We start from the raw sequence: 27,611 nt of genomic DNA on the forward strand, positions 1-27,611 counted from the left end.
CAGCAGGTTGGCTGCCGAGCCAGCTGCCACCACCAGCACTAAAGCCCCCCGGGCCCACCGCACACCTTGGCTCCGTGCGAGGTGCCGCGCCCCGCGCCCCTCCATCTGCGCTCCCCCCCACCCCTGTGCTGCCCGGCGCGGGGGGCGAGAGCCGCGGCCCCAGCCCGCGCCGCCGCCCGGCCCCACCTTCTTGGGTCTTTTCCGCCTCTGGTTGCCGCCGTTGCACTTCTCCCCGCCGTCGCTCTTCTGGGCTGCCTCCTCGTTCATCCTACCGAGCGGCACTGCCGGCGCCGAGCCGTGCCATGGACGCCTCCAGCCGCCCAGCCCCTGCCGAGGGTGGGACCCGCCGGGGGCGGGCGCAGCGGCGTTGCCGTGGCAGCGGCGGCGGCGGCGGCGGGGCGGTGCCCCGCGGACCCCCGGGGACGCCCGGCGGGGCGGGGGGCGGCGGCGCGGCCCCTCCCGGAGCGCGGCGAGGGCCGCCCCCCGGCTCTGCCCCCCGGGTGCCGGGGAGGGGGCAGCGCTGTCAGCAGCCCAGCATAGGCTGGGTGGCCACGGGCAGGTCACACTGTCCGACCCCCCGCCAGGAGCAGGGAGGGGTCCTCCCCTCCCCATGAGTTTGCTCAGAGCCCACTCGCTCCTGACCCTGCGCGGTGCCAGGGCTGGGGCATCGGCCCAGTTTGTGTCTCCCCACTCAAAACAAGCTCCCCGAAGCTGAAAGTCTTGTTCAAAGAAGCACACTACGCACTTCCATTTCATCTGCCAGAAAGAATGAACATCACAGGCCAGGCGGCCCTGACTCGGTACACTTGTTGAGCAGAGGTTCATTAATTGCTTTATTTTAATGGAGGACCCAAGAAACAAAGAGATTTGTGGAGAAAGGATGCTCTGAACAGAAAGTATTTCTATGAAGAAAGGGTTGAGTCCTCCTTCCTCAGATGTGACAGAACAGCCCTTGACAAGTCAACCAGTGGTTCTCCGGACCTGGCTGTGCTCTGGGAAGGAAAGACAGCACTTCCCAGACATCCCTGTGGCCCAAGGTGTTGCCCTCCTCATCCTGAAACCCATACACACCACCGAGGCATCTGGCTGCAACTGTAACGTCTAAGAGATGATTCACTGTCAGTATTAAAACAATGGCAGCGTGATTGGCACAGCATAAGGCAATAGTTTGTACTACTAAAATAAATAACCCCCTCCTTGTTTTGAAAGAACAACGCAGCAACAGTCACATGTAAATGCATGTGAGAATCACAAATGTATTCTCTTTTCTTCTGGGTAACGTGTTAAAAAGAAAGTACCATTCCACTTATAACCAAACAAAACAGCCAAGTAACTTGCCCTCCTGCCTGAACAGTAGCGAGGCTGGGGAACAAAAGAAAAAAGTCACTTTAACTGCTTACTCAGCAGAGGAGAGGTTGGAGAAAGTGGAAAGGACCCAATGAGGCATGAATACGCTCTCCCACGATCACGCTGGCTGCTAACACAACGAACATCTGCAGCACAAAAACAATGTAAGCAGTGTAACAATCTGACAATCCCTATTTTTTTATTATTTTTTTTTTTTACTTTAAAAGTGATTTCTTTGTTACTGCTAGCAGTAGTAAGTTCTACACTACAAAGAGAAATAACTCATTTAAAAGTAAAGGGAGCTACAAATCTTGAAGAAGGCGGGTGCTATACAACACTGCATCTGTTACACCATAATTAGAGCTGCAGTCACAGTCACAGCAAGTATTTTGGGGAAGACATACAACAGTCATTTTTTATCAGTGTCAGACATTGATGGAAATCATTTGTGAAACCTGTAAAGATGTGGGTTTTCTTCTAAATTACAAAGAAACCTACTCCGCACACAAATGTTGTTTTTAAAGAAAGAGGTTACCTCCCCTTTCACGTTTTAGTCAAATTTTGTACAAATTTGTTTGTGCAAAACTAAGCCTTTCACATTCTCTGTTGAACATTTGTTTAATTCCACTAAGAACTGATCCTTGGGTTAAGGCAGATTGTTGATGTGGCGATGATTTATTTATGTTTCTTAAAATAATGTTTCTTGCAAAATTAAATTAAAAAACCAAACCACTGATATTTCTGAATGTAAATACAAAGACAACTTAAATCACACATGACTGTTCTGAAAACTCCGAGGTGATGGCACAGTACTGTAAATGGGATGAAGAACACAGTATCTCACTCAGCCAAACCCAGTGCTTTTCCTTCCGTCCCTAGAAGAGATGGGACTTGCTACTACTTTTTTAATTCTATGTTTAGTTTGGTCTTCAAGCTGGAAAAGAATAAGGGAACTGGATTGCAGGAGAATTCCATGACATCCAAGAAAAGGAGCAGGTTTTCCTGAGAGACTGTTATGATTGAAGGCTTGATGCCTCGTGAAAGGAAGAACTCGCTGGGAATCACCACAAGTAGCAAAAGGCCAGTACCCTGGGAGGCAGCCAGTGCTAATTGCAGGCTGTAAAGTGTGAGGAAGAAGTGAGGAAGACACAGTTTAAGGATTTTCAGTTCCATTATGTAAGTTTTGTAGTTGTTAGTACACCATCTTCACATAAATCCGTGCCACAGTTAAAATATAAAGGAAATTAAGCAGCAGGTAGCTAGAAAGCTAAACTGCAAGCACAGTAGTATCCCTTATGTTAAAGTAACCAGCCTGTAATTGTCCATTGAGAAGCTGCATATTTCTCACCTGATCTTTTTCTTTTTGTCTATGAGTACATGAGAGTTGCATTGCCACACCACTCCCTGCAAAATCAAGTGTATGGTGGTGTGACAGCGCCCACAAACAAAATACTGGAAAAGCCTATTGTGACAAGTATCTTAAATACTTATTGACAAGAGCTACATAGCCAGCACAAACTCACAGGTACAAATCTACTGAAGGATGACAACCTCGTTAACCTTAACTGCTCTTAGGTCATGTCCTCAAATCCTAGGCATTCACCTTTGGCAACACAGTTTTAGGTGTAATCAAAGGAAACAAATGTTCTTGCTCAGTAACAACGTATCACTGCTCTCTGTTACCCACGATCCCAGAAATCCAGCATGAAACCTTATCAGCCTTACCTAACCAAGCAGAGAATCACAGCTGGTGTGAATTGACAATAGGTCTAACAACTGCACCAGCTCAGGTATAATAACCACAGAACTGTCTCAAAGAAATGGCCAAACATACTAGTAAGTTCTAAATATTCGAGACTGCTGAAGGCATTCCTTGTCATTTAAAGCAGTTAGGAAAAAATATTATAGAATGTGGATTGCATTTCCTTTGCAAAGCAAAATTTCTTACCTGGAAAAATAAAATGTAGACATAACCAAACTTCTAATATAGGGAACTACGTAGGAAATAATTTTTAACTCGTTTGAAACAGAGGGCTGCAGTCACATATGTAATTGCCTCTCATCAGTTTATAAAAGGAATATCATATCTCCAACTTGCATCTATCAACCCCTAGTGCAGGATAACTGGCTAGTAATTTATGATCAGGCAGTTTCCATGAATGAGGGTCGAGATGATCAGGTAGATTAGCATGTGGAAACTTCCCACGGATATATCCTGTCAGTTACGTTGTTTTGAGGCCTGTATTCATTACACCGAAGTCCAGGCTTAGCTCAAGTGTCTTAATCCACCCAACATCTGAATCACATTCCAGTTAACAACATACAATTACCTCCCTTCATACAGATGTGATTAAGAGGATTCCATCCCAGCTTAAATGTACTTTATGGAGCTGAAAAGAAGTTATGCAACAAAAGCATGAAGCAACTCCTTGAAAGTTCTTCAGCAAAGTGCTGGCCAGCCTCTCTGCAAGCATTGCCATAAGCTTCTTGTAGCACATTAGCAGTAATGGCAGCAGTATTAAATGAATCCCTTTAATTTTGATAAGTGCAGGCAGTTGAAAGGGTTTCATTACTGAGTTCTGCTTGGGTGTTTTCCAGATCTAGGACCCTCACTCCCAAACACACTCATGTAGACATGTAAACCGAAGCCAAAGAAAAATGTTCTTTTTACAACTGTGGGCAGATGACACTAGCCTGCACTGAGTTCTGTGATGACGCAGTTGGATCACTGCAGCTGTGTAAGCTACCAGACTTACAACTAGCTCAGGCACGTCTACACCGACAGTCATTAGCATCCCCTTTTCTGTCATAGAAGTCATGCTTTCCTAGTAGAAAATCACCTTTTTCTGGAGTCAATCCTTATGATATCATTTCTGGTTACTTCCACAATTGAAAAACTTAGTCCTACAAGGCCAGCTGTATTCCCACCGAATCCAACAGCAGCAGATCCATTCAAGATGTTTAAAATCCCACCATTACAACAAACAACAGAAACTAGAAACTCAGCTTATAGTTAAACTAGGACCTCTTTCTACACCTTGACCCTACTTCATATTCTGCACTTGTGCTATCTATACAATAATAATCCTTAAGTCAGAACATTTTCATGTTCCGCATTTTCAAAACTGAAGGCTCTGGGGGGATCTTGTCAATACGTACAAATACCTGATGGGAGACAGTAAAGAAGTCTGAGACAGGCTGCTCTTCTCAGTGGTGCCCAGTGACAGAACAAAAGACAACGGGCACAAACCAAAGAAATTCCATTTAAACTGAAGGAGTGGGTGAAAAAAAAAAACACCTTTTAAATGTTAAGTAACAGATTATCTAGATAGACTACGAATTCTCAACCTTAGAAACAGAGCAACCTGCCCTAGCTGACACTGATCTGAGACAAGGATCAAACTAGATGACCTCCAGAGACCCCTTCTCCACCTCAACCGTTCTGTGACAGTACAAATACAGAGCATTGATTCTGCAGCTGTTTGAAGAGTGCTTTGCTTTTGGTAGTCATTAAAGGCATTAAAATACTCAGATGTTCCAGTTGAGTAATGCAAACACTGTCATTCTTAAAATGGTGACACCTATATTTTGTCAACTGCTCCTAATTTTTAGCATTAAACATTAAAAAAACACCAACAAGACAAAAAAAAAAAACCACACAAAAAAACCCCTTAAAAATCCTCTAAATATCATGTGCACTAAGTGCTCTGTATCTGTTCAGCTGTATGCCACAGACGATCATCTGGGATTTTATCGACTTGCCCCTACAGGAGTTTCTGCTGGTTACCTTGAGCTGAACCCTCAGCTTCCATCTGTCCCACTCTGATAAGAGAAGAACAGTAGAGTGAATGAGAGGTGGATGACAAAGTCAGCTACGGTTTACCACGGAACTCATTAAACCAAACTCTAATAGGAAAGAGTTAATGTGTGCATTTAGTTAATTACACCAAAAAGTTCGACCAAACAATTTTTATGATGATGAAATTAAATAACACACATCACAGAAATGAGACTTTTTATGCAGTTATGTAACTGATCTCTATTTGTTTCCTCCTCAATGAAAGGAGCACAAACAGAATCAGTAGCAGAGAAACAAAGATGCAAGCAAGGAAAAAAACAAAAAGACCAAGGGAAATATTTTTATCCTGCTCAACAGATAATCAAAATATTCCTTTTTACTGGCAGGCACTGCCCCCCCCGCCCCCAATTTACTCTGTGTCAAATTCTGAGTGAAATCCTGGCCCTGATAAAGACAAGGGGAGTTTAGTTCTTTAACTTAATACAGCCTAGCCAACCATTACCATTTAAACACAAAAATATCTCCTACTAATATAACAATTGTCCTTATGCAAGTAGCAGGCAGGGCTTTTAATATGCAAAACTTTAGACTCAGAGACCACAGAAGGTTATTATTACTTTGTTTAATTCAAACTGGATACAATCTAATTTCTTCACTCAATTCTATGTGCTCCTTGGTATGAAAGGATTAATCTCTTGACAGAGGGGATGAAACAATAAAACTATTTAACTGGTCAATTCACATCAATTTTAATTTCATCTTCCCCAGCATATCTTCTATTTGTCAGCATGGAAGAAGAACTACAATGAAAGACCAATGGTTGAGCCACCTGTCAATGACTACTGGTGACAGACCCTGAGCAGATTAACCGTATGGCCATGAACCCTTGGCTACCTGTGTCTGACTGAGGGCACACAGCAATAGTCAATCCAAGTAGGGCTCAAAACAGAAGCCTGAGGTACAGTACAGGAGGGTCCCCAACCTGCTGAGAATCCAGACGGCTCCAATAAGGGACCTGAGCAGAACCTCCCATTCCAAATGTTTGCTACTTCAAGCAAAATGCTGGACACAGCCTTATTTTTTTCTTCTACCTAGCTGAGGGTGGGGCCAAGGAAGACAAAATGATGAACAATCATTATGATAAGTTGAGGTTCTTGCCCAAACTATAACTTGCCAAGTGGTTTGTTGTTTGGTTTTTTTTTTTTTAAAAAAAAAAAAAAAAAAAGGCACAGTGACCAAAGACGTGGGTCTGTTTGTTTCTACTAATTCTGGCTGTAACCTCCTAAAAAGCAGATTCCTTCAACAATGCGTCATAGTTTTCCATTTAAAATCATCTGTTATACCGTGTTTAAGAAATATTGGCATGTTACAGATTTTGCATCTCAAATATGTGACAAAGTGGTCTGTCTTTAATCTGGATTTATGTTGCACGGTTATAATTGCCCTGGTAAGGAATCTTCTCACGACAGTAAGATGGCCAAGATATACAAAGCCATCTTCCAAGAAATCTGACTTCTTGTTCCGTTCTATTAATAAATTGTGTTTGAAAAGGAAACCCAATAAAGTAATAAAAAAATCCCAGCTCCATTTTACTCCTTGTTTCCGACTTCAGCACCCCGGCGGCGGACAGCAGTGAGAGCCAAGCCTCTTTCCCTACACCAGGTTGGAGGTGCATTCCAGGCACTTTCTTCGTTTCCTCCAGCCTCCTAACACTGGCACAGCACAAACACCTGTCATAGCTGGTTTCCACACAGCAGAAAGACAGCAAATATTCCTGTAGCAAATACACTTGGGTGACTCATTTCCCCAGCTGAGTATCTGGGGAAATATCTCAAAACAAAGATGATACCCATCTGTGTGTTCTTGTGTAAAGCAACAACATGTAGTAAGGTCTTATCATCAGTCAAATATACCATAGTTGATGATGGACAGTAATACTGAAAATATGTATTACAGAAAAGGTGGTTCTTTCAAAGGTATTTCCAAATTGTGAAAATTTCACATCTGAGTTTGATGCTGTCAACAACTTATATATGTGTTTAAAATGTGTGTGTATATATATATATTTTTAATCACTTGGCTCTATCCCTTGTTGCTTCTATCCTCTAGAAAAGTGTCATTCCATGGAAGTGGCAAAAGGACTATCAATATTTAAGATTTTCTAGATGTGATTCTCAACAGCCTTTAAATACTGATGAAAGTCAAATCAGCAGTGCTATATGCTGGAATAAATCTCAGACTACCTATTCAAATACCCATTAAAAAGTAATAAAGTACGCAAATTTGACACTATCTTTTTTTGGGGTTTTTTTTTGCTAGAAAGACTGCATTCATGTCAAGCCACCAAACTCACTAGAAAAATAAAGCAATTGTCTAAAAGATTTAACTTTAAAACAATTGGTTATTTTAATGAAACACTAGGTTACTTTGTCCTTCAGTATTAACACCTCCTATTTGCTGCGAGTATACAGTATTTCTAGCATTATCTGCATTATAATTATCAGCCAAGTTTTGCAGACTTGTGATTGTCTGCATAGTTTGAAGTGCTCCATAAAACATGTACGCAGCAAAGACTGACAGACAAACTGATGGTCAAAATGCAGATTTAAAAAAAGTTATAGGCTGTGGAGATGAAATTCTCTGCACTTGTAGCATGCTGTATATCAAACAAATTAAAATCTATGAACTGAACGCATCATTTTCTGCCCAGTGGGAGCTGCAAATTGATCGTTTGCATTATCCATCCATCTGGTAGTTACAATTGAGTGTATATGACCTCACATAACACCTCTGTTTAGAGGACATCAAACTTATGCAAGAGAAAAGGCTCTTAAGAACCTTGCAATTATCATGCTGGTCACGTGCTCCATGGCGATTGCTATAGTAACCAGACACTTACCATGGACACTTTCTAGCTAGAAGCATTCTTCTCCTATGCCTTGAATTTATATTCTTTGGGTAATTCTTAAGTTATGTTTTATTTTGGAGTAAAGGAATTGAGACTTTTGTGTTCATCTGGCAACTTAAAGATTACCAGAAATGAAATCTTAGATCAGTTATAGAAAAAAATTAGAATAAATGTTTCTGTCATGGGTTCTATAAAATACAGTATCTTGTATCATTTAACATGCACAAACTGCAAGAGAGCTGTGTCATATTTTCAACAGAATGTAATAAAGAACAATGAGTTTTTTTCCTGCCAGGTACTCAAATGAGCCTCTACAATTGAACTTATTATAGGTATAGCTGGTTATTATTATTATTATTATATACAGCCTTCTCTTGCTAGGTACTGTTTTTATTTTCTTGTAAAATATTCTGATCAAATTTCCACCTTTGGGATTTAAGGAGGCTTTTTTATACAGCGTCTCTCAAGATGAACTTGAAATGTTCATCTGAAAGAGTTCAGCTGTTAAAGATTTAACATCCACATGCTTCAGATTAAGAAGTACAAAGAGAGTAACAGGATTGCCAACACTGGGGCAGCAGAACCAGGGACGAATCTGGGAATGGCACCAGTGGCACAGGAGGAGCAGAGAAACTACTGTGAGGTTGAAAAAGGGAAAAACAGACCAAGCAGTCAGTGCTTCCTAAAGGCTAGTGTCCTCCAAGGTGGGGCTGGGGGGGCACACACAACAGGGATGACATAAAATGTCAAGGTCTATAATCAGCAAATGGTTTGAAACTCTTTAGACAAATTATGTAGCAGCTGACCTACAGAGCATGAAGCTACTGCTGCTACTACTAAGAAAGAGCAGATAGTTGTCTACTGTTCTAGAAGCAAGGAAACGTAAATAGCAATAGTACTCGTGTAACCTTAATTCTACCTATATTAATGCATTACACAGTCTAATCACATCATTGCATATCTGTTATTTCACTAGAACCACCTGGCTCAGTCAGGGCTTAGATGACTACACCACAGTATCAAAGAGATACAGGGTGAGGGCATCTGTTACCTGATTTGCAGATGTTTTCAGAGAAATTGGAAGACACTGTGTAGGGCACTGTAGGACTAGAAACAAGATGGTGGCTTCACAGCTAGGGCAACTGAGCTTCACACCAGATAACAGGGTTCATGCTGCTACATCTGTCCCTGACATCATACAAGACAGATGCTTAAAAACAAGCTGTTCACAGAGAATTTTCTCATTTTCTGGATGCTTATCAGAGATCTTGTGAGCTTGTCTTCAAAGGGTTAAAAACTCCAGGTGTAATCAAAGTCAAGAGGACTGTTTATAACTTCAATCCATGAGCTGGAACACACTGAAAAACAGAAGTGCCCATTTTCCTGAGCTAAGGCTCCAAACACTGTAAAAACTTGCACATCATTTATCTCTTTCAGCATCCTATCTATTCAATAGAAATAATTGTGTCTTTTCACTTAACAGAAATGTAATGACAATTCATTATTTCTTCAACACTCTGGATATTACTTTGATGAGCACTATAGATGAGCCCTATAGATGAGACCCCAAGGGAATAATAATTTTTTCTTCAAAGGGAGGTTTGAACAACATGTTGTAAATAAGGCCTAGGGCCACAAATCAAACAACGAGAAGGGAACAAGCTATTCAATAGCTGTTCATTAAACGCAGATCATCTATTTTGTGCACTGGATACAGCAGGAGTTGGTGGACAAATTATTGTGGATGTGTGTAATTGAAGACTGTATCATGATGTATATACACGACTGGGTCAAACAAGGGGTGCAAAAGCATCTTCTAACTCAACACTCAGTTAAGTCCTTTCAGTGTATTTTTTAAGTGTATATATATATAGGAAAAAAATTATTAAGGACTAACATAATACAGGATCAGAGCACAAGACATTCTGATTTGACAGTCACTGCCATTTTCAGTGATCTCATACATTAGGTACATTGCTTTTACTTGATATCAAAACCATCATTAGAAACTTGTTCAAAACAGGAAAGGGCCAGCACTAAGTATTTCAGAAGGAAAAGAAAAGGTTAATAAACTGAACGTATATTCCACAGGGCAGATGAGGAACTGCACGCTCTTCTGGATTAATACCAACACTGACACTAGCTCCTCTACCTTTTATTAATCATTACTAGAACAAATCCCTGACACCCTAGGACAGGAGTCCTCAAACTACGGCCCACAGGCCACATATGGCCCCCCAGGGTCCTCAATCCGGCCCCCCAGTATTTACAAAACCCACCCACCCCCAGCCCACAGGGGGTTGGGGGGGGGGGGGAACCAAGCAGCCGCAGATGACTGCCTGCCACTTCATCTGTGCGCCGGCCCCCTGGTTAAAAAGTTTGAGGACCCCTGCCCTAGGAGCTTATCAACTGGCTGTGAAGAAACTGTATCCAATTGCTCAACTCCACACACCAACCCCATGAAACACCACACTGTCACAGGGATATAACAAAATGCATCCTATTATAAACTGAATTTGGGAACTCAAGAGAGAATTATTAGCACAGGACACAACAGCAATCTGAGTCCACCCACAAGGAAAGGAAATAATTCAGACGCACAAGGCAGCCACTTCCAGTACTGAGCTCTGAGTAGCAGTGGAGATCTGCTAGGTCAGTTGATCTTTTATAAGATTTTACTGCTCTTCATGAGATTTTATTTTCAGTGATTATTATTACTGTTACATAATAGATTCCTTCAAGCTATTCCACAGCCCTGTTTCTCCAGGCCCAAGAGCAAGGAAGTAATACTGTGTAAGCCTCTGTGGTAAATGGGACTGAAAGCATATGAGCACTCGCCATGAGTCCCCCTCCAAGCCACAATTCCAAAGGCTAACAGCTGCAGGAGAAAATCCTGATGTTTTCTTAACAGATATAATCACGGCATCACAAAATACTGAGACCTTGAATGACAGCTCTCCCCTAAAAAGCCTCCCACTCTATGCTTGACTACACTAGCATCTTCCCGCACACCTTTTTTTCCTGCCACAATGTTCCATTTTGAAGTGTTTTACTTAAAATATCTGGGACAGTTCCTGCATTGAGTGAAAAAATACTTCCCCCAACTTTAAGGGAAAAACTACATGTCTATATATTTAGCAACAAAAACTGGAGTAACATTTAACAAAGAATTTATTCTTCCCTTACTGTAAAAGATCACTTCAGCATGTCAATCTGACATTCTTCTACTGAAAACCCATCTTGTTAGAAAATATACTCTTTGGAACTGTACCAATATGTATTCAATGAAATACACATTTAAAAAGCCAGCAGTACTTCCTTTTTTCACCCACAGGTATTGTACTTTGCAAAAAAAAATATTTTAAGAATAACTACTTTCAGAATATTAGGGAAGAGTACCACTTAAAATGTTCTCTTTGTGTTCAGATGAAAGATTTGGTGCACAGATAAGTACAGGTCCTCAGTTTTGCTCTTGACTGCTACACTGAAGACAAACTCTGGCCCAGGCTGTGGCGGGATTTTTTGCTGCTGTAGCAAACTGATGTAGGCAGCACTCTATGCCTCAGTCATCTACGGTCAACAAAAAAGAACCCGCAGGTCCCAGAGGCTGCTCTGAGCTACACTGGCAAATTGCACAGAAGAAATTGAGTTTCAGATGGCCTTTTTACAGCTCTGTCCTCAGAGTACAACATCTAGTGAAGTTTCAATTCAATGAAGCATTTAATCACATCCAAGTGCTTTTCTGTACTGGGATAATCTTAAAATGCACACTGGAGTGGTGTAATTATAAAATAACCTTATGTAACAGCCCGTGGGCTATGTTACCTATACTGCAAATTAAAGTGTAAAACAAAACAAAAAACCCAAAAAATCAGATCTGCATAGTTCTTCACCTCATTTAATCATCTCTAAACAATAAATCTTATTAGGTCAAAATTCTCAACTATACAAGAAACTAATGCTGTTCATTCCTAGAGACGACAAACACTTATTAAACTGCTTTTTTCTTATTTTCTAGTCTTGTCATTTCTGTCAAAAAATGCAGTCATCAGCTTTCTAAGTTTCCCTGGATAGGCAGGACTTACCTACAATATAAACCAACTTACAAGTTGATAATAATTAATAATCAAATCAATGATGAGCCTTAAGTATAAACGCTAGTTTTAACATCAGAACATACTTTCCACTACAGAGCTCAATTTTTGAAACACACTGGAAGAGACTATCTTTTGTTGCTGACACTTCCTCTAAAGAAATTGCTAATACCCTGCATGTAGCAGCCCTACTCTCTTAGATTCACCTTAAGGAGATGGCACTTCTCTTACAATGTGGCAATTAACACACCCACAGTGAGTAACAGGATGAATCATTCTAGCAATAGGAGAGAAGGAAAAAAAAAAAAAAAAAAAAGAAAATGGCTACACTGAATATTCTTCTGCCTTAAAATAGGCTTTGCCTTCACATGCTGTCCTGTGAACGGCCTAAACTCATTTGATCTTAGAATAATCTTTCTGTTTATAGTATCTTAAGCCAAAGCATATAAAGAAATGAATGCATTTATTTTTAACTCCCTGTCTCAATAGGGAAACTTTGGCAGCGAAAAGCAAGGACAGCCTGCAGAGCACTGTTTACTGTGGAGCCAATGCCACGGGGTGAAGGCCTGCTCTGGGGAGCCAGCCATGTCTGGAGCGGCCACTCACAGCAACTGGAAAGGTTTGTCACATCGTCTTCCTCAATAAACGCTCTCCCCAAAAGCTGTGTTGGTATGATTGCTGCCCACACAGACACTCCAGATGGATGCATTGTGACAAACCTAACTCACTATATCTGATCATTTTGGCAATCAAAAGAAATCTTTTCCTTGTTCTGCAAAATAGGCACGGGGTCCAGAGGCAGGTTAGACTCCTCCGCTGCACACCAGGAGCTCAGCTCAGTTTAAAAACCAAAAAAAAATAAAACAATACAAATCCAGTGCTGGTGAAATGTTAATCTGACAAAGCTCTGGAAGATTAAGGTCATCTCGCAGATGTGAACAAGATGTAAGATAAGTTTGCCCATAAGAAAAGTAAAAAATCTTTGTGGTCTGAGACACCTGCTATAGGAAATGGAGGAGAGTACAAAACCAGAGTTAGTTTCAGACAAGAGGCTTGGAAAGCTTTTCAGAAATTACTAGTTATGTGATAGAAACCCTTTCACTCCACAGTAGCAGCAATGTAACAGACTCAAGGGGGAAAAAAAATGCTATCGGAGTATTCTTCCAAGCAAAACTTTAGTTTTCTGTTTAAATCCATGCTTGAATCCACCCATCACCTGGAAAGTGTACATTTCCCCACAGAAGCAAGAGTTAAACTTCTGAAATCTACATTAGTTCAAGAGCAGGAAAGGTGACCTCCTTCCCCTGTTTTTGTGCAACATATTCCAAATTTTTTCCTCTTCCTCCAAAACTGTTTGCTAAGCTCAATGCATTTATGAAAAGCTTTCAAGTGGAAACCAAAAAGCCACCACACGTTTTGGGTAATATACACTATTCACCAGAAGTATTTTGGTAAATGGACCGTATTTTGGTCAATTAAAAAAAAAAAAAGCCAAAACATCTGTATCTTGTGAAGTACTAGCTACTTTTCTTTAAATATGACTTTGGGATAATAACTACTTTGCTGCAATTCTGGTGGTATTTGACAGTGTTGTTATAACACGGTAAAAAGTCCAACTTGGAAAGTCACTAAAAGCAGAGCCTGGGATGGAAGGTGGCACCTGAAGAGCCTTACGGCACAGGGACAGCTCTGCTGCAGCCACAAGAACCTCAGATACGCTTGATATTGAGACAAGAGTGTGGAAGGTACTGGTGTCAGTCCAAGCACAACAAGAAGTCTTCTACTGGTGCAAAGAAAACAGATGAAATGGAGAGGAAGAAAAACAGAAAGGAAATTAACCCAAAGACAGTTCTACCCTCATACATAATTGATAAAACACAATGAAGTTAATGAAATCAATGAGTTAAACCACATCTTAGAGGGAATCTAGGAAACTCTGAAGACAGACATTTTGTCTATAAACTATGTGTTATAAATACAAGGCTTGCTTGCAAAACAGCAACGCACACAAGCTGGATGAGAAAAAGCCTGAAATATCTCAGTGCAACTAAAGGAGGGCACAACAGGCAACAATAAACTGGGATTACAATATGAGTAAAGTTCCACTGAAAAATAAGCAACATACATCTAGTATATGCTTTTTTCAATTTTTATGACATGGATTTATTAATAAGGGCTTCTTTTTCTTCTGTACTAAAGTCAGGATTCTTCATGTGAACAGAAAGAACATAAAATATCTTTAGCATTTCTTTCCTGGAAAACCAGCTACAATAACAAAGACAATCTTAAAACCCAATCTGATTTAAATATCAGCACTAATACAATAGTTCGGAAAATGGTTATTTTTCACTCTCTGCAACTGTAATTGCAAAATTTTCATTTTAGAAACATACGCAATATTTCCACATGCAGAATGATCAGAAAAGATAAACAGAACATTTTATGTAAAATAAATGGATGCCTTATCCTGCAAAGTCTTAAAAATATTCCCCATTGCCAGTAAAAATACTCATAAAATTTGGAATGTGAAACAACAGCTGGGAACAGTTAGTTACAGGAGAAACAGTCAGTTGTAGTTATTTTGCAAATCAATGCACATAGTGGCAACCATAGGGTTTCATTTCCTTTGTGATATAAAGCCTTTCAAGGAAAGAAAACTCAGCAGTATTTCTTTCTGCCATAGTTTGAAACCTGCCACGAATTTCATAATTTCATATTTGAAGGACCTAAACCACACTTTTAAGTACAATAGTCAACACAATACGGAAATCACCATGGATGGAAAAGACCATTAATCGTATGTTAGCTTAAAAAAAAGTGTCCAAATAATATCAGTCTTGTCCAACAGTTGCAATGCTCACTCCAGAACTCCAGACATCTTTTTAACGGCTGGATGATTCAGATTTTCTTGGTTCTGTTTCTAGCAGAAAGTCAGAACCAGTTTCTCCACAAGATGAATTTCTTATTGCAGCAGATGTGAATTTTATCTTACACAGTTTTTTCACTCTTTGTTTCAACAAACACATTTGCTTTTTACTACATGGGATGAGAAAATCTGGTACAAGAAAATTACTTCCAATTGCATGCAAGCACCTACGCAGCTAATAAACCTCAGCAGTTGTCAAATGAGGTATTCACTTCCTAACAGCATAGACAAACGTTATTAGGATGCCAATACTGACAACTGGTTTCACATTCTAAACACAGAGGTATAGAATTTTATCTGAAACATGAAGAAGAGAAATTAGAAAGGCTAATGTCAAACACATAGATTTTTGTTTCAGCAGAAAAGCTTTCATTAATTTTTTGCTTGATAATGTGATTTTTATTCCTTCCCTGCAGTAACTGTTAGAAAAATACTCAATGTTTTCATAACATTCAAGAAATGCAGAAAGTAAATTTTTTAACTCTTCATTTCTCAGTTTCATCCAAATGTTTGCTCTGTCGTCACTGGCATGAAACCTAGATAACATATCTGAATAAAATAAAGGCTATGGTGAAAAAATGGTGAAAAGCAAATGGTGAGCACGATTCCTTAATATAGAATTCAACTTATTTCATTTGTAAAGTACAAAACATAAAATCAACTTGGGTTTTAACCCATACTGCTGCGTTACTCCACTTGTACATTAACATCAACAGGCAAACCCCAATAATCTCACATATGGCTTGCAATACAGGAGTAGAAGTGCTCACATTAGAAAATGTATATTTTAATAAAGTTCCTTTTGGGGCATAACAACACTAAATATAGCCTTGGTGAAGCTTTTATTTACCTTTTTCTTAAGGAAACCCTATATTGAACATAGTCTGTTCAAGAAGGCCTCTGCATTTTTCATACTGTTGCATATGATTTCGTAAGTTATACAATCTGAGCAAGGTCAAGGACTCACATTCAATACAAGAGGAAAATTAAGCTTCAAGTCCTTTCATTAAGAACACCTTAATCAGAATGACTCTTAAAATACAGATTAAAATATTACTATTGTGGATTTCTGTCTCATCTTAATACACAGTAGTTTAACCACATCAAAGACTGAAATATTAGTGATATTATTAGAGGCCTGGAATGAATTAACACAGAAAACATTGACAAATCAGTTCTCCCACATCCAGCTCCATATTAAAACAGGACTTCTTCCCTCCAGAAATGCTTTTTGTTGGTGGCACTCTCCAATCAATAGTGTGCTTCAGAATATAAACCAGATATATTTCCCTGCCCACAGCTGCAGAGGTCAAGCTGATCATAAGATTAGTGTTTTAGAAAGAACGGACTCAGGGATTTAGAAATGCAGCAGATGAAAGAACTCCTGAAAGAAAATACGCTCTCAGAATGCATCACTCCACTGAGGGCAGAGGGGAAAAACCGAGGTCTGCTGAGGCTACGCGGTTCCCACTAGTGTGCAGAGATTTAGAAGGGCAAACTAGAACCTCTGTTGTTTCCCTACCACATTTTGTAAGCCCTGTAAATTTTGAAAGCATGGACTCCAGAAAAGAGTAGGCAATTGAAATTAAACAAATTCCTTCACCAGAAGGGGCCACAGAAGCAGCTCTAGGAGCAAAAGCAGGATGCAGGAGCCAGCAAAATCCTCTCAAGAAGATTGAAAACCATCTTGATGTTTCTTCCCCAAAATATAATAGTACCCTGTTGTTTGCTGCAATTCCTCCCTAGGTTTGTCATTTAAAATGTTTTGACTTTTGCCTAACTCCTCCTACCCTATGTATAATTTTTGTCTTGTTTTCCCCCTGTAAATTCTTGGCTTTTTTGCCTCATTCCATCTTCTTGTGTCTCCCCTTTGCAATTTCCCTTTCAGCTAAATTGAACCCAAATATATATATAAATTTAATAATAACAAGCTGTGACTGTTTACCAACCCTCCTGCAGCTTGTTTGTTCTAGGCCTTCTGTTGCCCTGTGTGTGAATCATCCATTTAGGCACTAAACTCTTCAGGAAAAGGACTGCCTGTTGTTCTAAATTCGTACAGTGCCTAGTGCATAGAGCCCCATTCTTAATTATTATAATAACTTCATTAATGTTTTCTGTTTTCTCACTTCTGGATTGTTGGATGCTTGCTTTCTATGTATTCACTTCTCTATTAAATCCTTAAGATAAAAATTACAATGACCATTGAATATACATTGAACAGCACTTGATAAAGCAGAGCTTTGTGTTTGACACTGAAACTCTAGATAATCTTCACTGTACGTCAGCTACAACTAAATATTACCCTGTGACTTCTGGCAGTTGAAAACACGTCCACTCAGAACGATACCCACTACACCAGAAAAACTTCCCATGGTTTTGTTTTTGGGGTTTCTTTTAAATTCAGGAAGATACTGTTTGCACACGTCTATCTACAACCAGTTCTGACGGTAGTGCAAGGCAGACTCTTATACTCCAAGAGGAGCACAACAGTGGCCAAAATAGATTGTTAAACACTCTCCCCATGCAAAGCGTCATCTAAACCACCGACACACACGCTCCCATTAGGCCCCTTGATGTACCCCCTTTTCTTAGGCAATATGCATGATTCCTGTTAACATTCACAGAAATTTCATATGCAGTTTTGGGGGTGCAGGGAAATCAAGCCATGCTACACAAGCAAGAACTACAGAAACCCAAAGCCTGGGAGAGGGGTGGCAGTAAGAGGAACGAATGGCATGTTCCTACTCCCAGACACTCTGAGTTCTGCCTCCACTAACAAAAGCTTCTTTTCATTAGAGGGGGGGGGCGGGGTGAAAAATCCCCTTTTATTCTCTAGCCTTTGGAGGGCTTACATCATTGCTTCTTCAATTTCAGGATTTTAGTGAAAACAAGCTTTCTACTGGGCTGGTCAAATGACTGTTAACTAAGAATTCCTGGGAGCGTTTAATCTACACTCTTTATTAATTGATGCTTAGGATACCTTTCAATAATGACTCATCTAATGAAGAAACAAAAATGCAGGAGAAAACCTTGCTGCGCCTACAGAATTAATGTTACAATGAACCTAGGCATCTCTCTACCAAAGAAGTCACAATACTTTTTGGGTTTTTTTTCCCCCCTAATTAAAGCAAAGGCTTCCAAGGGAAAACTATAACAAGCTTTATATATTGCAGAGAAAATATTTTAACGTTACTGATTCATCATGTACATAAAAACACAACTTCATCATCAAGTGTGTCCAACAGGTGCCTTGAATGTGAAGACACAAATAATTTGTGAAAAGGAACCAAAGTACATTGTCAGAACTCATAAGGGAAAACAGATAGCTGCACCAGCCCTGTCTTTTTTTCCCCTGCAATTAAATAATATAAGTAATATATTTTTTCCAAAGATATCCAACCTAATTTTTTTTTATTCTATATCCCTGTGATTCCTTTTATCTCACATGCATGCACATCAGCTTTGAGAAACCCACCTAACCCAACAGCAACACAGTCACATTTAACCTTAGGCAGGGAAATTCTCTGTTGTAGACTTTGAGGGAAGCTTCAAATACAGGAAAATAGTTGTATTTTCTTATGAACAAATAAGTTGTGCCAGTGATTTTATTTTTTTTAACTGAAGACTCTAAATGCAATTCTTCCCAAGAGCCCTTCCACATTTGTTTTACTATTCCTGCTGCCAGGCCTACTAAACTAGAAATACTTGGAGCAACATTTTTCTCACTTGTTCTGTCAAGGCGCGGCAATTTGGGCAGTCTCTTTCTAGGGGTTAAATTCACCTTCCTGTTTAACTGATGGACTGGGGCATGTAACAGAAAAGAAACAAGGGTAGGAATTCAGCTGGCTGTGGATAAGCGGAGAGGATTGCTCCAAATTCTAGAAGCCGATAGTGAATTCTGAAAAATTACAAGCTATCTGAATGGGTTTTGGACACTTTTTGGAACCACCCGGGTACCACAGGCACTGCAATAGAAGGGAACAGTGGAAAAGAACAGAAATTTTTGCATTTATCTTTGCTGGTCTTGTCTGATATTATACTAATTTCTCTAACTGGTAATGAAACACTGCTAAAGCAACTCTTTTTAACCAATTTTTGTAAATTTTTATAATAATTGGATGTGTTTATGTAAGAAAGACACAAGGACAGAAATAGGAAGAAAACCCAGAGACACACAAAATCTCATTACAAATCATGTCTTTCAGACAAGATATATTTTATTGAAATTCTTCCAATGTTATTTCTGTCTTTAATCCCTAGAGTGATAACTATACATGTTAATCAAAAAATACCACCTTAGTAAAAGAAAGCTGCTCTTTTTCCCAAAACACGGGGTGCTTGAAACAAGGTAAACATACACAATCAAGTGATTTCAAATTCAAGACAAAGTAATTTCTTCACCTACTTTTCCTGCCAACAGGCTAAGAAAATTCACTTGTACAAAAAGCTGGTTTTGGTACCTCACCGAAACAACACAGACCCCTTAGAGAATCAACAAAAATAGTTTTACATTTCAGGCTAGATGCCATGCTTTTAGTTAACGTTTTGACATACTGAAACCTCATAAAGAATTATGAAATCTCTCATCAACCCAGGACACAAGTTTTCATCTGTCACCTGTAAATAACCTAATATCATGAAAGACTCTGCTATAGTAAGCAGTTAGCCTACAGCTAATCTTTGTCTTGACCTGTACATTCATTGAAACTGCCTGCAAGCAATTCCTTACCTAAGGTTGCAAAATACTGAACTGTAATTTGCTATAGAGCTTTCAATATTACCCACCATAAATTCTGAACCTCTTCTTTAGACTGTCAGTTCTTTCTGGTTGACATATAACAACAGACCAACTCGCAACAAAAATAAGTGAGCTTACACAGAAAGGTATCACCACAATATTAGGTGCAAATCATTGATTTGTTCACAGTTTTCAGCTGTTGAGGTCAGAACACAGGTACCATACAGGCTTTACTGACCAGATCTTGACAGATCAGACCAATCTGTCTTTCTGGGAAAGGTAGCTACCTCCAACGGGTAAAAAGAGTACTACAGTAAGAAAATCAGTGGTTTGATGACAAATCAGAGATGTATCTGCATCCTCTTTTGAAAACGTGGACCAGTAAATGATAAGAGAAACTAGAGGAGTAAAAGACTGCACTTGCACGCAAGATTTCCATCAGCCCGTTCCTAATCTACAATTTGAAAAGGATATTTCTAGAAAAGAAGTTACCTGGAAAATGAAAATTTCTACTTTGTGCGAGGCAGAAATAGAGATGTGTTACACTTAGGTGTGGCTGAAAAGTTCACTCGGTCATTACTGTGAGGTTTTCTGATTAAGAGGTGTTCTGTTTTGTGGGATGGTTTGGGGTGTTTTTAGAAAATCCTAATCTGTTGAAACAAAAACATTGTTTGAGAATGAATTTAAATAATAACAGTATTCAGATATAATACTATCAGCAAAGAACGTGAAATTTTAACAGCTTTAAAATTTATATTGTTTATATGTATATAGTATGTATTATAAATTGTATACTTGTATATATAATCTTTCAAGTTTATATTAAGAACAAAATTAAGAATCAATGTAACTTTTTTCATCAAAATAGAACAGGACTGTTAATTTGCTTAGTCTGTTTTTAAAGCAACTTTGTGCCAATTCATGATAACAATGAATGATACTATGTTAGAATTTCAGGTAATGCAAATTTTAAGTTTTAAGCCAGCTGAGAGTACTTTTTCAAAGCAATGATGGTCTTTAATGCTGATCAGAGCAGAGCTGCCGCTGGAAGCTAAGAACAGGATTTGGTCTATGCATGGGAAGGTGAATATTAAAGCTCCATGTAAATGAACATGCTTATTTTAAAAAAAGATAGCCCATTATCCACATGATGTATATCACAAGCCAAGCCAACTTCTGTGGAATGACCTGACCTGAAAATACCTTTTTGGTCTGTGCATATCCACTCATCCCCTGAACTCAAGATACCTGAGGATCTCTTTAATGTCAGTGTGTTAATGGGAGCTGCAGAAGTGTCAGTAAGTTTGTGGTCGCTGGCATAAACTAGAAGAGCGCGTTGATCACAAGATGAAAAATACTTCGCCAGTTATGTAATTGTTTAATCTGAAGGACACTCACTAGTAAATATCAGCTATGACTAACTTTAGCCTAGAAAGAAGAACATCAGACCCTGAAAAAGCAACTCAACCTTTGGCAAACACAGCATCAGATATTCTTGAATGCATTTTGTCTGTGAAATTCAGTTACATTAAAAACAGTTAACCAAGGTGAGCAGTAAAATTCAAGCAGAAATAACAGGCCTTTTTATATTTGTGTGCTTATTTTCATTAAATAATCCCCAACTGTGATCACAACCCAAATCTCAATGTTATACTAATAAAGGAGACTGAACATAAAATAGACCTGAAGGAATTTGCAGCTATAAACAAGCTTTTGTCCAAAAAGAGAAGAGGCTTCACCTCATCACCTAGAATGAAAAATGTGAACAGCAAACCAATGAATGACATAAATGCAATCTGATTATTCATATGGTTGTCTCTGTAAATGTCTTTCTCCAACCTGGCCCCTTAACATCTCTCTGCCTTGACACAGATGCTTTCTTTCCTCTCTGTACCAGACTATTTAGCAAATAGAGAATATGGAACCTTAAGGATTTAAGAAGATATTTGCTTTGGGTCAGAAAATTTAGGTTCACTTGCTGATGCGACATAGGTAGACAACAGTACTTATGAATTCAGATTGATTGCAGTGAAAGTTTTTCATCCTGGCAACACCGTTGCCATAGCAATCCCAGCTGATCTGATATTCTTAGCAACCGCTCATAACTCTCCATCCCCAGCATTCCCTGGTTTCCTCCAAAGCTGAGCTGCATAACCTCATTTCCAGATCTCCAGAAGAATGATTAGAGTAGTATGAGCTCACAAAACAAAGTGCCTTCTCTGCAAATACCATGCATGCCATCCAATATGTGAGCAGAAAGTGCATTTTGCAAATGGGAGGACACAGAAAGAAAGCTTGGCCTCTGGGTACTGCACAGGAAAAGATAAGTTCACATTTAGCTTCTCCAGAAATACCTTAGTGATCTTAAGTCTCATTGTGCCTTCAAAGAGATGTCATTTACATGAAACTCAAACTCTTACATGAATTAGGTGAACATTGTGAATTACACTGTGTATTATCTGCACACAAAATTGCAGACTGAATTTATTACCAATTAAATATGGTGGCTTGTTGTGGGAGAGGTGGTGGTTGGACACGACATTTGATATTTTTTAGTTACTACTAATCCTCTAATTCAATTCCAGTTTTACATGAATATAACAAGATTTTTTCTTAACTTTCTCTTTGATTGCATTTATCCTACAGTTTCACAATATCTTGTTTAAGGGCTGGAGAGTCTTCCGGTGTTTACCCTCAGTTCTCTAAATTGCAATGCTTTGGTGAGCAATGGGACAATCCTTAGACTGGGCTTGCAAGCCCCCAGAGCTTGCTGGGAAGTGCTGCAAACCAGAGAGGGAGTACAGCATTGCCCTTTTCAACACGCTTTACACTGGGTCTGTAGAGCAATTAACTAGTGAAGTTGAACGAGCAGGACCTTTGCTGCCAGCACCTCCCTGGTTCTAACTGATGGCCTCAAAGAAAGAGAAAGAGAAGTCATGTGGTGCCTGTTCAGCTAACATTTTCAATCCTCAGGACACAAACAGGAGAGCAGTGAAAGTCTGTGAGGTTCCAAGACCATAAAAATCCACCTTATTATTTTTACGCACGTACCTAGTTCACTATCATTCCTCTGTGCTAAAGTCCATCTGAATTTGCATCGCTGAAATCACAAGATGCGTGCAAGACATCTCGGGTTTTACAGCATACCTCAATAAAACAGTTAAATATTAACACTATTAACCACTGTGTCTGCCTCTCAGAGCTACACACACTGTATTAACAAGCATGCTTCTAAGCCAGCTGAAGATAAACCAGGAACCAGCAAACCACACTACCTATGTTACTACTCCCGCTACATGTACTCTGTTTGGCAACCGCCTTCAGTTCCTGTTGGAGGCCACGTGCTGCTGCTGCTACTTATGGCTGGGCTTCCCTCCACTGTTCACTGGGTGCGCAACAGTGACAAAAAATAGGAGTATCCAGAGTCAAAATAAAAAGTGCGTTTTCATGCTGATTCAATTTGTGACTGAGTGATTCACACCTCTTCATTCAGGTGAAGCTTTATGGACTTAATACGGAAATGAAAATAGGAATAATAGAGAATAGTACCCATAGTAGAGGTGGGAAGGGGAAGTGAAATGGATAGAGTGGCCACTACTTAAAAACAGATTTGGACCTGCTACCCACTACTAAACCTGGATGTGCGACCACTACAAATACTAGATAGTGCCAAGAGTAGTGGATTTCACATAACTGACAGATAGCTGCACCACAACACCTGATGGACCAACTGCTTTGTTCTGGATAGGTACTCACTAAATAATATCACTTACAAGACCCATAAAGAAAAACACTGCATCTGCTCAAAACAAGTAATACATTACTAACCGTAAACCACACGGAAGTAGACCTTCAAGGAGGTCTGTTCAAAGGTAGTTTGCAAGATGCAAGTAAACGAACTGAAAATACTACCTAACTGCACATTCTGAAATAAAAGAACCAAACTACAAAGAAATACAATATAGAAGATCTTCTTGGCTCTATTTCCAAAAGCCAAAGAACAGCAATTTTCAAGAAAGTATGTTCTTAATGTCACGTTGAAGTTTTTTCTATTGCTATAGCAATTGCATACTTCAACTAAGACCAAGGTCCAAAATGCGTTCACATACGCATGTGGAATAAAAGGCTGTCACTGAACAAGGTACTTCACTGTTTCTAGACAAGAAAGCTCCTGATAAATTTCTCGCTCCCTTCCTAAACAAAAACCTCCAAATGTTCCCCGTTGTAATTATTAATAAGCACCCCTATTTTGACACCATGAAAACTGCAATTTGCAAAGAACCTATCTTGACCCCATACCAACATGTACCAAAGGAAACTGTAATCAGCTTTCCAGAATCATACTAGTTTGGTTTCAATATATATAAATAAAATAGAGATTTAGGCCTGACATTTCAGTTTTGTTACTTTTCGTCAGATGCAAAATAAGCAGCATTCTGTTAGATGCTTAGCTAATACGCAGACAAATTGACAAATATCAGCAATTGCTTTACTTTTCCATGTCCTGCATTCTTCTGTTCACAAGGATCCTGGGAAGATGCAAGACATGGCATTGCAAATCCCCCAACTATACTGTTTTCACTTGGACAGATTTTGTGGTTTCTTTCGAGTGTGCTAAATATAGCTGATTATTTTTCTTCCTAGCCTAGAAAAGGAAAAATCACAGCTGACAGATTTCTTCTCAGCAGTTGCCTGCAAGACCTGGTTGCAGATCTCCTCCCACAGTAAAGAACAAGCAGCACAGTCGTGTAGTTGCAGGTGCTCTGACCATACACTGGACTACTACCAATTGTTCTTTTCTGTTCCAAAATTAGGTACAGGTAACAAAAGGGAAATGCTGAAATACCGGCACTTCAGGTCAGCTACCAATTTATTGTATTTGCAATTTAATCCAGAAATAAATTTAAAAAAAAAAATCCAGATAGCAGATCATATTAACCATTGGGCCTAACACATTCCCAGAGCAAAGTCTGCATATATTGTGGTACCTAATTTATATACACAAAGCTTTTTTTTTTTTTAAAGACCAAAGAAATGCCAATTGACAGCCTTTCACAGTTATGTCACTTTGATGGTGCTGAGGCAGAACCATCACGTTGGGAACCTTTACATAATTTATTCAGGTTATCTTCCTTCTGAATAGGTGAAAAGAGGCATTTTAAAGATTCCATATTAAACATAGCAAATTTTCCTTTCTTAACCTTTTTAAAGTGTTTTTAATAAAAAAAACCCTGAATATGCCACCATCTACCCAACACAATTTATCCTCCTTATTTTAATAATCACCTTATAGAGTTCTATTTTTCAAGGTGAAAATACGTTAAAAGCTCTCCATTAGCAACGAATGGTACATTAAACAAAACTTATGCCACACTGAAAGAAACAGTGCTAAAAGAACACGATGCTTGCAAATCTGTAAGCTCAAACAGTAGGAAAGCTAAAATGACACAGTTTAAAACTGCCCTTTTGTGTATCTCAATATTGTGTATCACAATACCATAGAATCGAGTATTTTTTCGGTAAGATCCCACAGTAATTAGGGGACGCCTCATCCAATCTCTATTCTTCGCTCATTTTTGGCCCTATTCTTTCCTTTTGTCTCTTTTAACACAGTGCCTTTGTCCAGCATCAGAGCTGTTACTCCTTTTCAGCCGGTCCATGCGTGTCTGCCTCCCAGCTGCGCCCGCTCTCTGCCCTTACCCGCTGCTGGCCCAGCGTGCCCATGCAACTTTCCATCTCCCAGGCAACTCTCCTTCCCCAGCTCCCCCACAGCCTGCCACGACTCCATCACACTGCGCATGGTTAGTAAGGTTACCTATGGCCCCCCTGACTCTTCTGCCTTAGCTGGTCGCTGCAGTTAGCACAGCAAGGCTACTCCACTTTACAGGGGAGCAGAAGGTAGCCCCTTGCTCCTGACATATAACATGAAGGCTTATTTTCAATAGAAACCCTCACAGAGAAATCACGCATAAGGCCCCTGAGAATTTCCTCAGGCAAATTTGGAGCTCATTAGTATGACCCCGAGGGCTATTTGCACACATGCAGCAGCTCTAAATCAATCCTTCCTGTAAGAACCGTGATGGATTCCACAAATCATTAGCACCACACTGGGAAATTTGTCACTTTTCCATTCATTGCAACCGATACGCAGCTTGTGGTATAGCAACTTCAAAACATCTGCAAATACCTGGTTTGCAAGAGTTCAGTAGAAAGAAATTAACTGAAAATAAAGTTGTTGAAATGATGCAAATTGTACAGTGTTAAACATAAATGAATCATGGCAACCGTTTCAGAGGCAGAAGCTCCAGCCTTTTTTCACTAGTATAGATCTGACATAACAATCTCCAGCCAGATTCTAGATTCATTAAAACTAATTATTCCAGCAGTTCACGTAAAGGAAAATTAAGCCTCTGACCTAAGAGAAGGCAAAGCAAATTTTGTCCCAAACCAAAGGAACAACAGAGTGATAGAAAAAAAATCAGGTTCTGACAGACTTGTGGAGCTCAGCTCACCAACACCTGGGTCCAATTCAGCCAGGGGGTTCAGGACAGTATTCAGTTAAATACTGACCACCTCCGGGGACAGAGAGGCCACAGCCTCTCCGAGCAGACTTCTCCAATCCTTGACCACTCTCAAGATGAAAAATTTTCTCCCTATATATAGTCAGGATTTGTTGTGTTGCAGCCTGTGCCCAATGCCACTTGTCCTAGTCTTAAGCACTGTGCACCTTTAAGAACAGCGTGGCTATCTTTTCCCTATCAAGTAGCTGAAGGCAGTAATACAATCTTATCATAGCCTTATTTTCTTCAGGCCAAATTACAAAACTAAAAACAAAACACAAATTAAAAAAGAAAAGAAAAAGAAAAAACCCAAACAAAAACCCAAATTCACCTCTCCCAAAGTTCTAAGCAGACATGCAAATGAATGCTAATCAAAAACATACATATTCTTTCTTGACGATTCTCCATAAGAAAATAAAGAGCAACAGTTATTCCTTTTTATTTTTCCTAAAACTAAGATGTTGGCAAGTTTTTCCTATGCGAATGGCAAAGATGAGATTCAAGAAACAAGTGGCAAAACATAAAAAATTAAGAATCAGCCTGCATCGCTCACTGCTTGGAAAGGGGCAAAGGAGAGATACCAAGTAACTATGCTTTAGTCTTATCTAGCTTACCAGAGAGAATACAGCAGAAACATTTAGTGGTTTGGGGCTTTTTTTCATTTTGTTGGGGTTTTTTGGGGGGTTGGGGCATTATTTTTTTGTTTTTGTTTGGGGGGGGCTGGTTGGATTTGTTTGTTTTTAAAATCACAACTTACTTGACAGCAGATGGCAAATCATTTCAGCCACTTGTAAATTGGATTCTTTTTACTGATTTGACTGGAGTACTATGTTAAAAATAATAAATAAATCTATCTATGGCCAAGCTCCTTGGCTGTGAAAACCTTGCACAGACTCTAGAATGGTTATTGTGACACTCTTATCTCAAAGAAAAAAGTTAATTCTTCTAATCTATAATATTTGTTGCTCTTTATAATCTGTTGTTTACAGATAAAAGACAAAGATTTTGCAATGGTTCCTTAATTTTAAGTCACTGTAACTAACAGGTTCACAGATTTAAAAAACAGAGTAACTGTACTGGCCTGTCATATGATCAAAATAGTAAACTTGATTTCTGGAACCCCCTCAACCAAGCAAGTGAGGCTTACACAGGTTTTCCAAGACAGACATTGCATCAAGCTTCCTTGAAAGAAGTGTACATTTGTCAGTGGCAAAATCAGGCACACTACTGAAGGTTTTT

The 27,611-nt window shown here is 39.5% G+C and overlaps 1 protein-coding gene across 18 annotated transcripts in view; it reads right to left on the minus strand.

Annotated features, from left to right (window-relative positions):
• The window catches only part of ANK2 (ankyrin 2), a 355,697-nt gene that overhangs the window by 251,829 nt on the left and 76,257 nt on the right, over nt 1-27,611 (minus strand). For 11 of the 18 annotated variants that reach the window (XM_040585204.1, XM_040585195.1, XM_040585189.1 and 8 more), the window contains exon 1: nt 187-301. The exons of 2 other annotated variants lie outside the window; for them this stretch is intronic. In XM_040585204.1, the coding sequence (XP_040441138.1) occupies nt 187-267 (81 nt within the window). In that variant the 5' untranslated portion in view covers nt 268-301. Of the gene's footprint in view, nt 1-186; nt 304-27,611 lie in introns of those variants that run through there. 5 more of the 18 variants (XM_040585216.1, XM_040585006.1, XM_040585211.1 and 2 more) reach the window with 1 other exon arrangement.

The sequence above is a fragment of the Falco naumanni genome, chromosome 1 (assembly GCF_017639655.2).
Source record: "Falco naumanni isolate bFalNau1 chromosome 1, bFalNau1.pat, whole genome shotgun sequence".
Lineage (NCBI taxonomy): Eukaryota > Metazoa > Chordata > Aves > Falconiformes > Falconidae > Falco > Falco naumanni.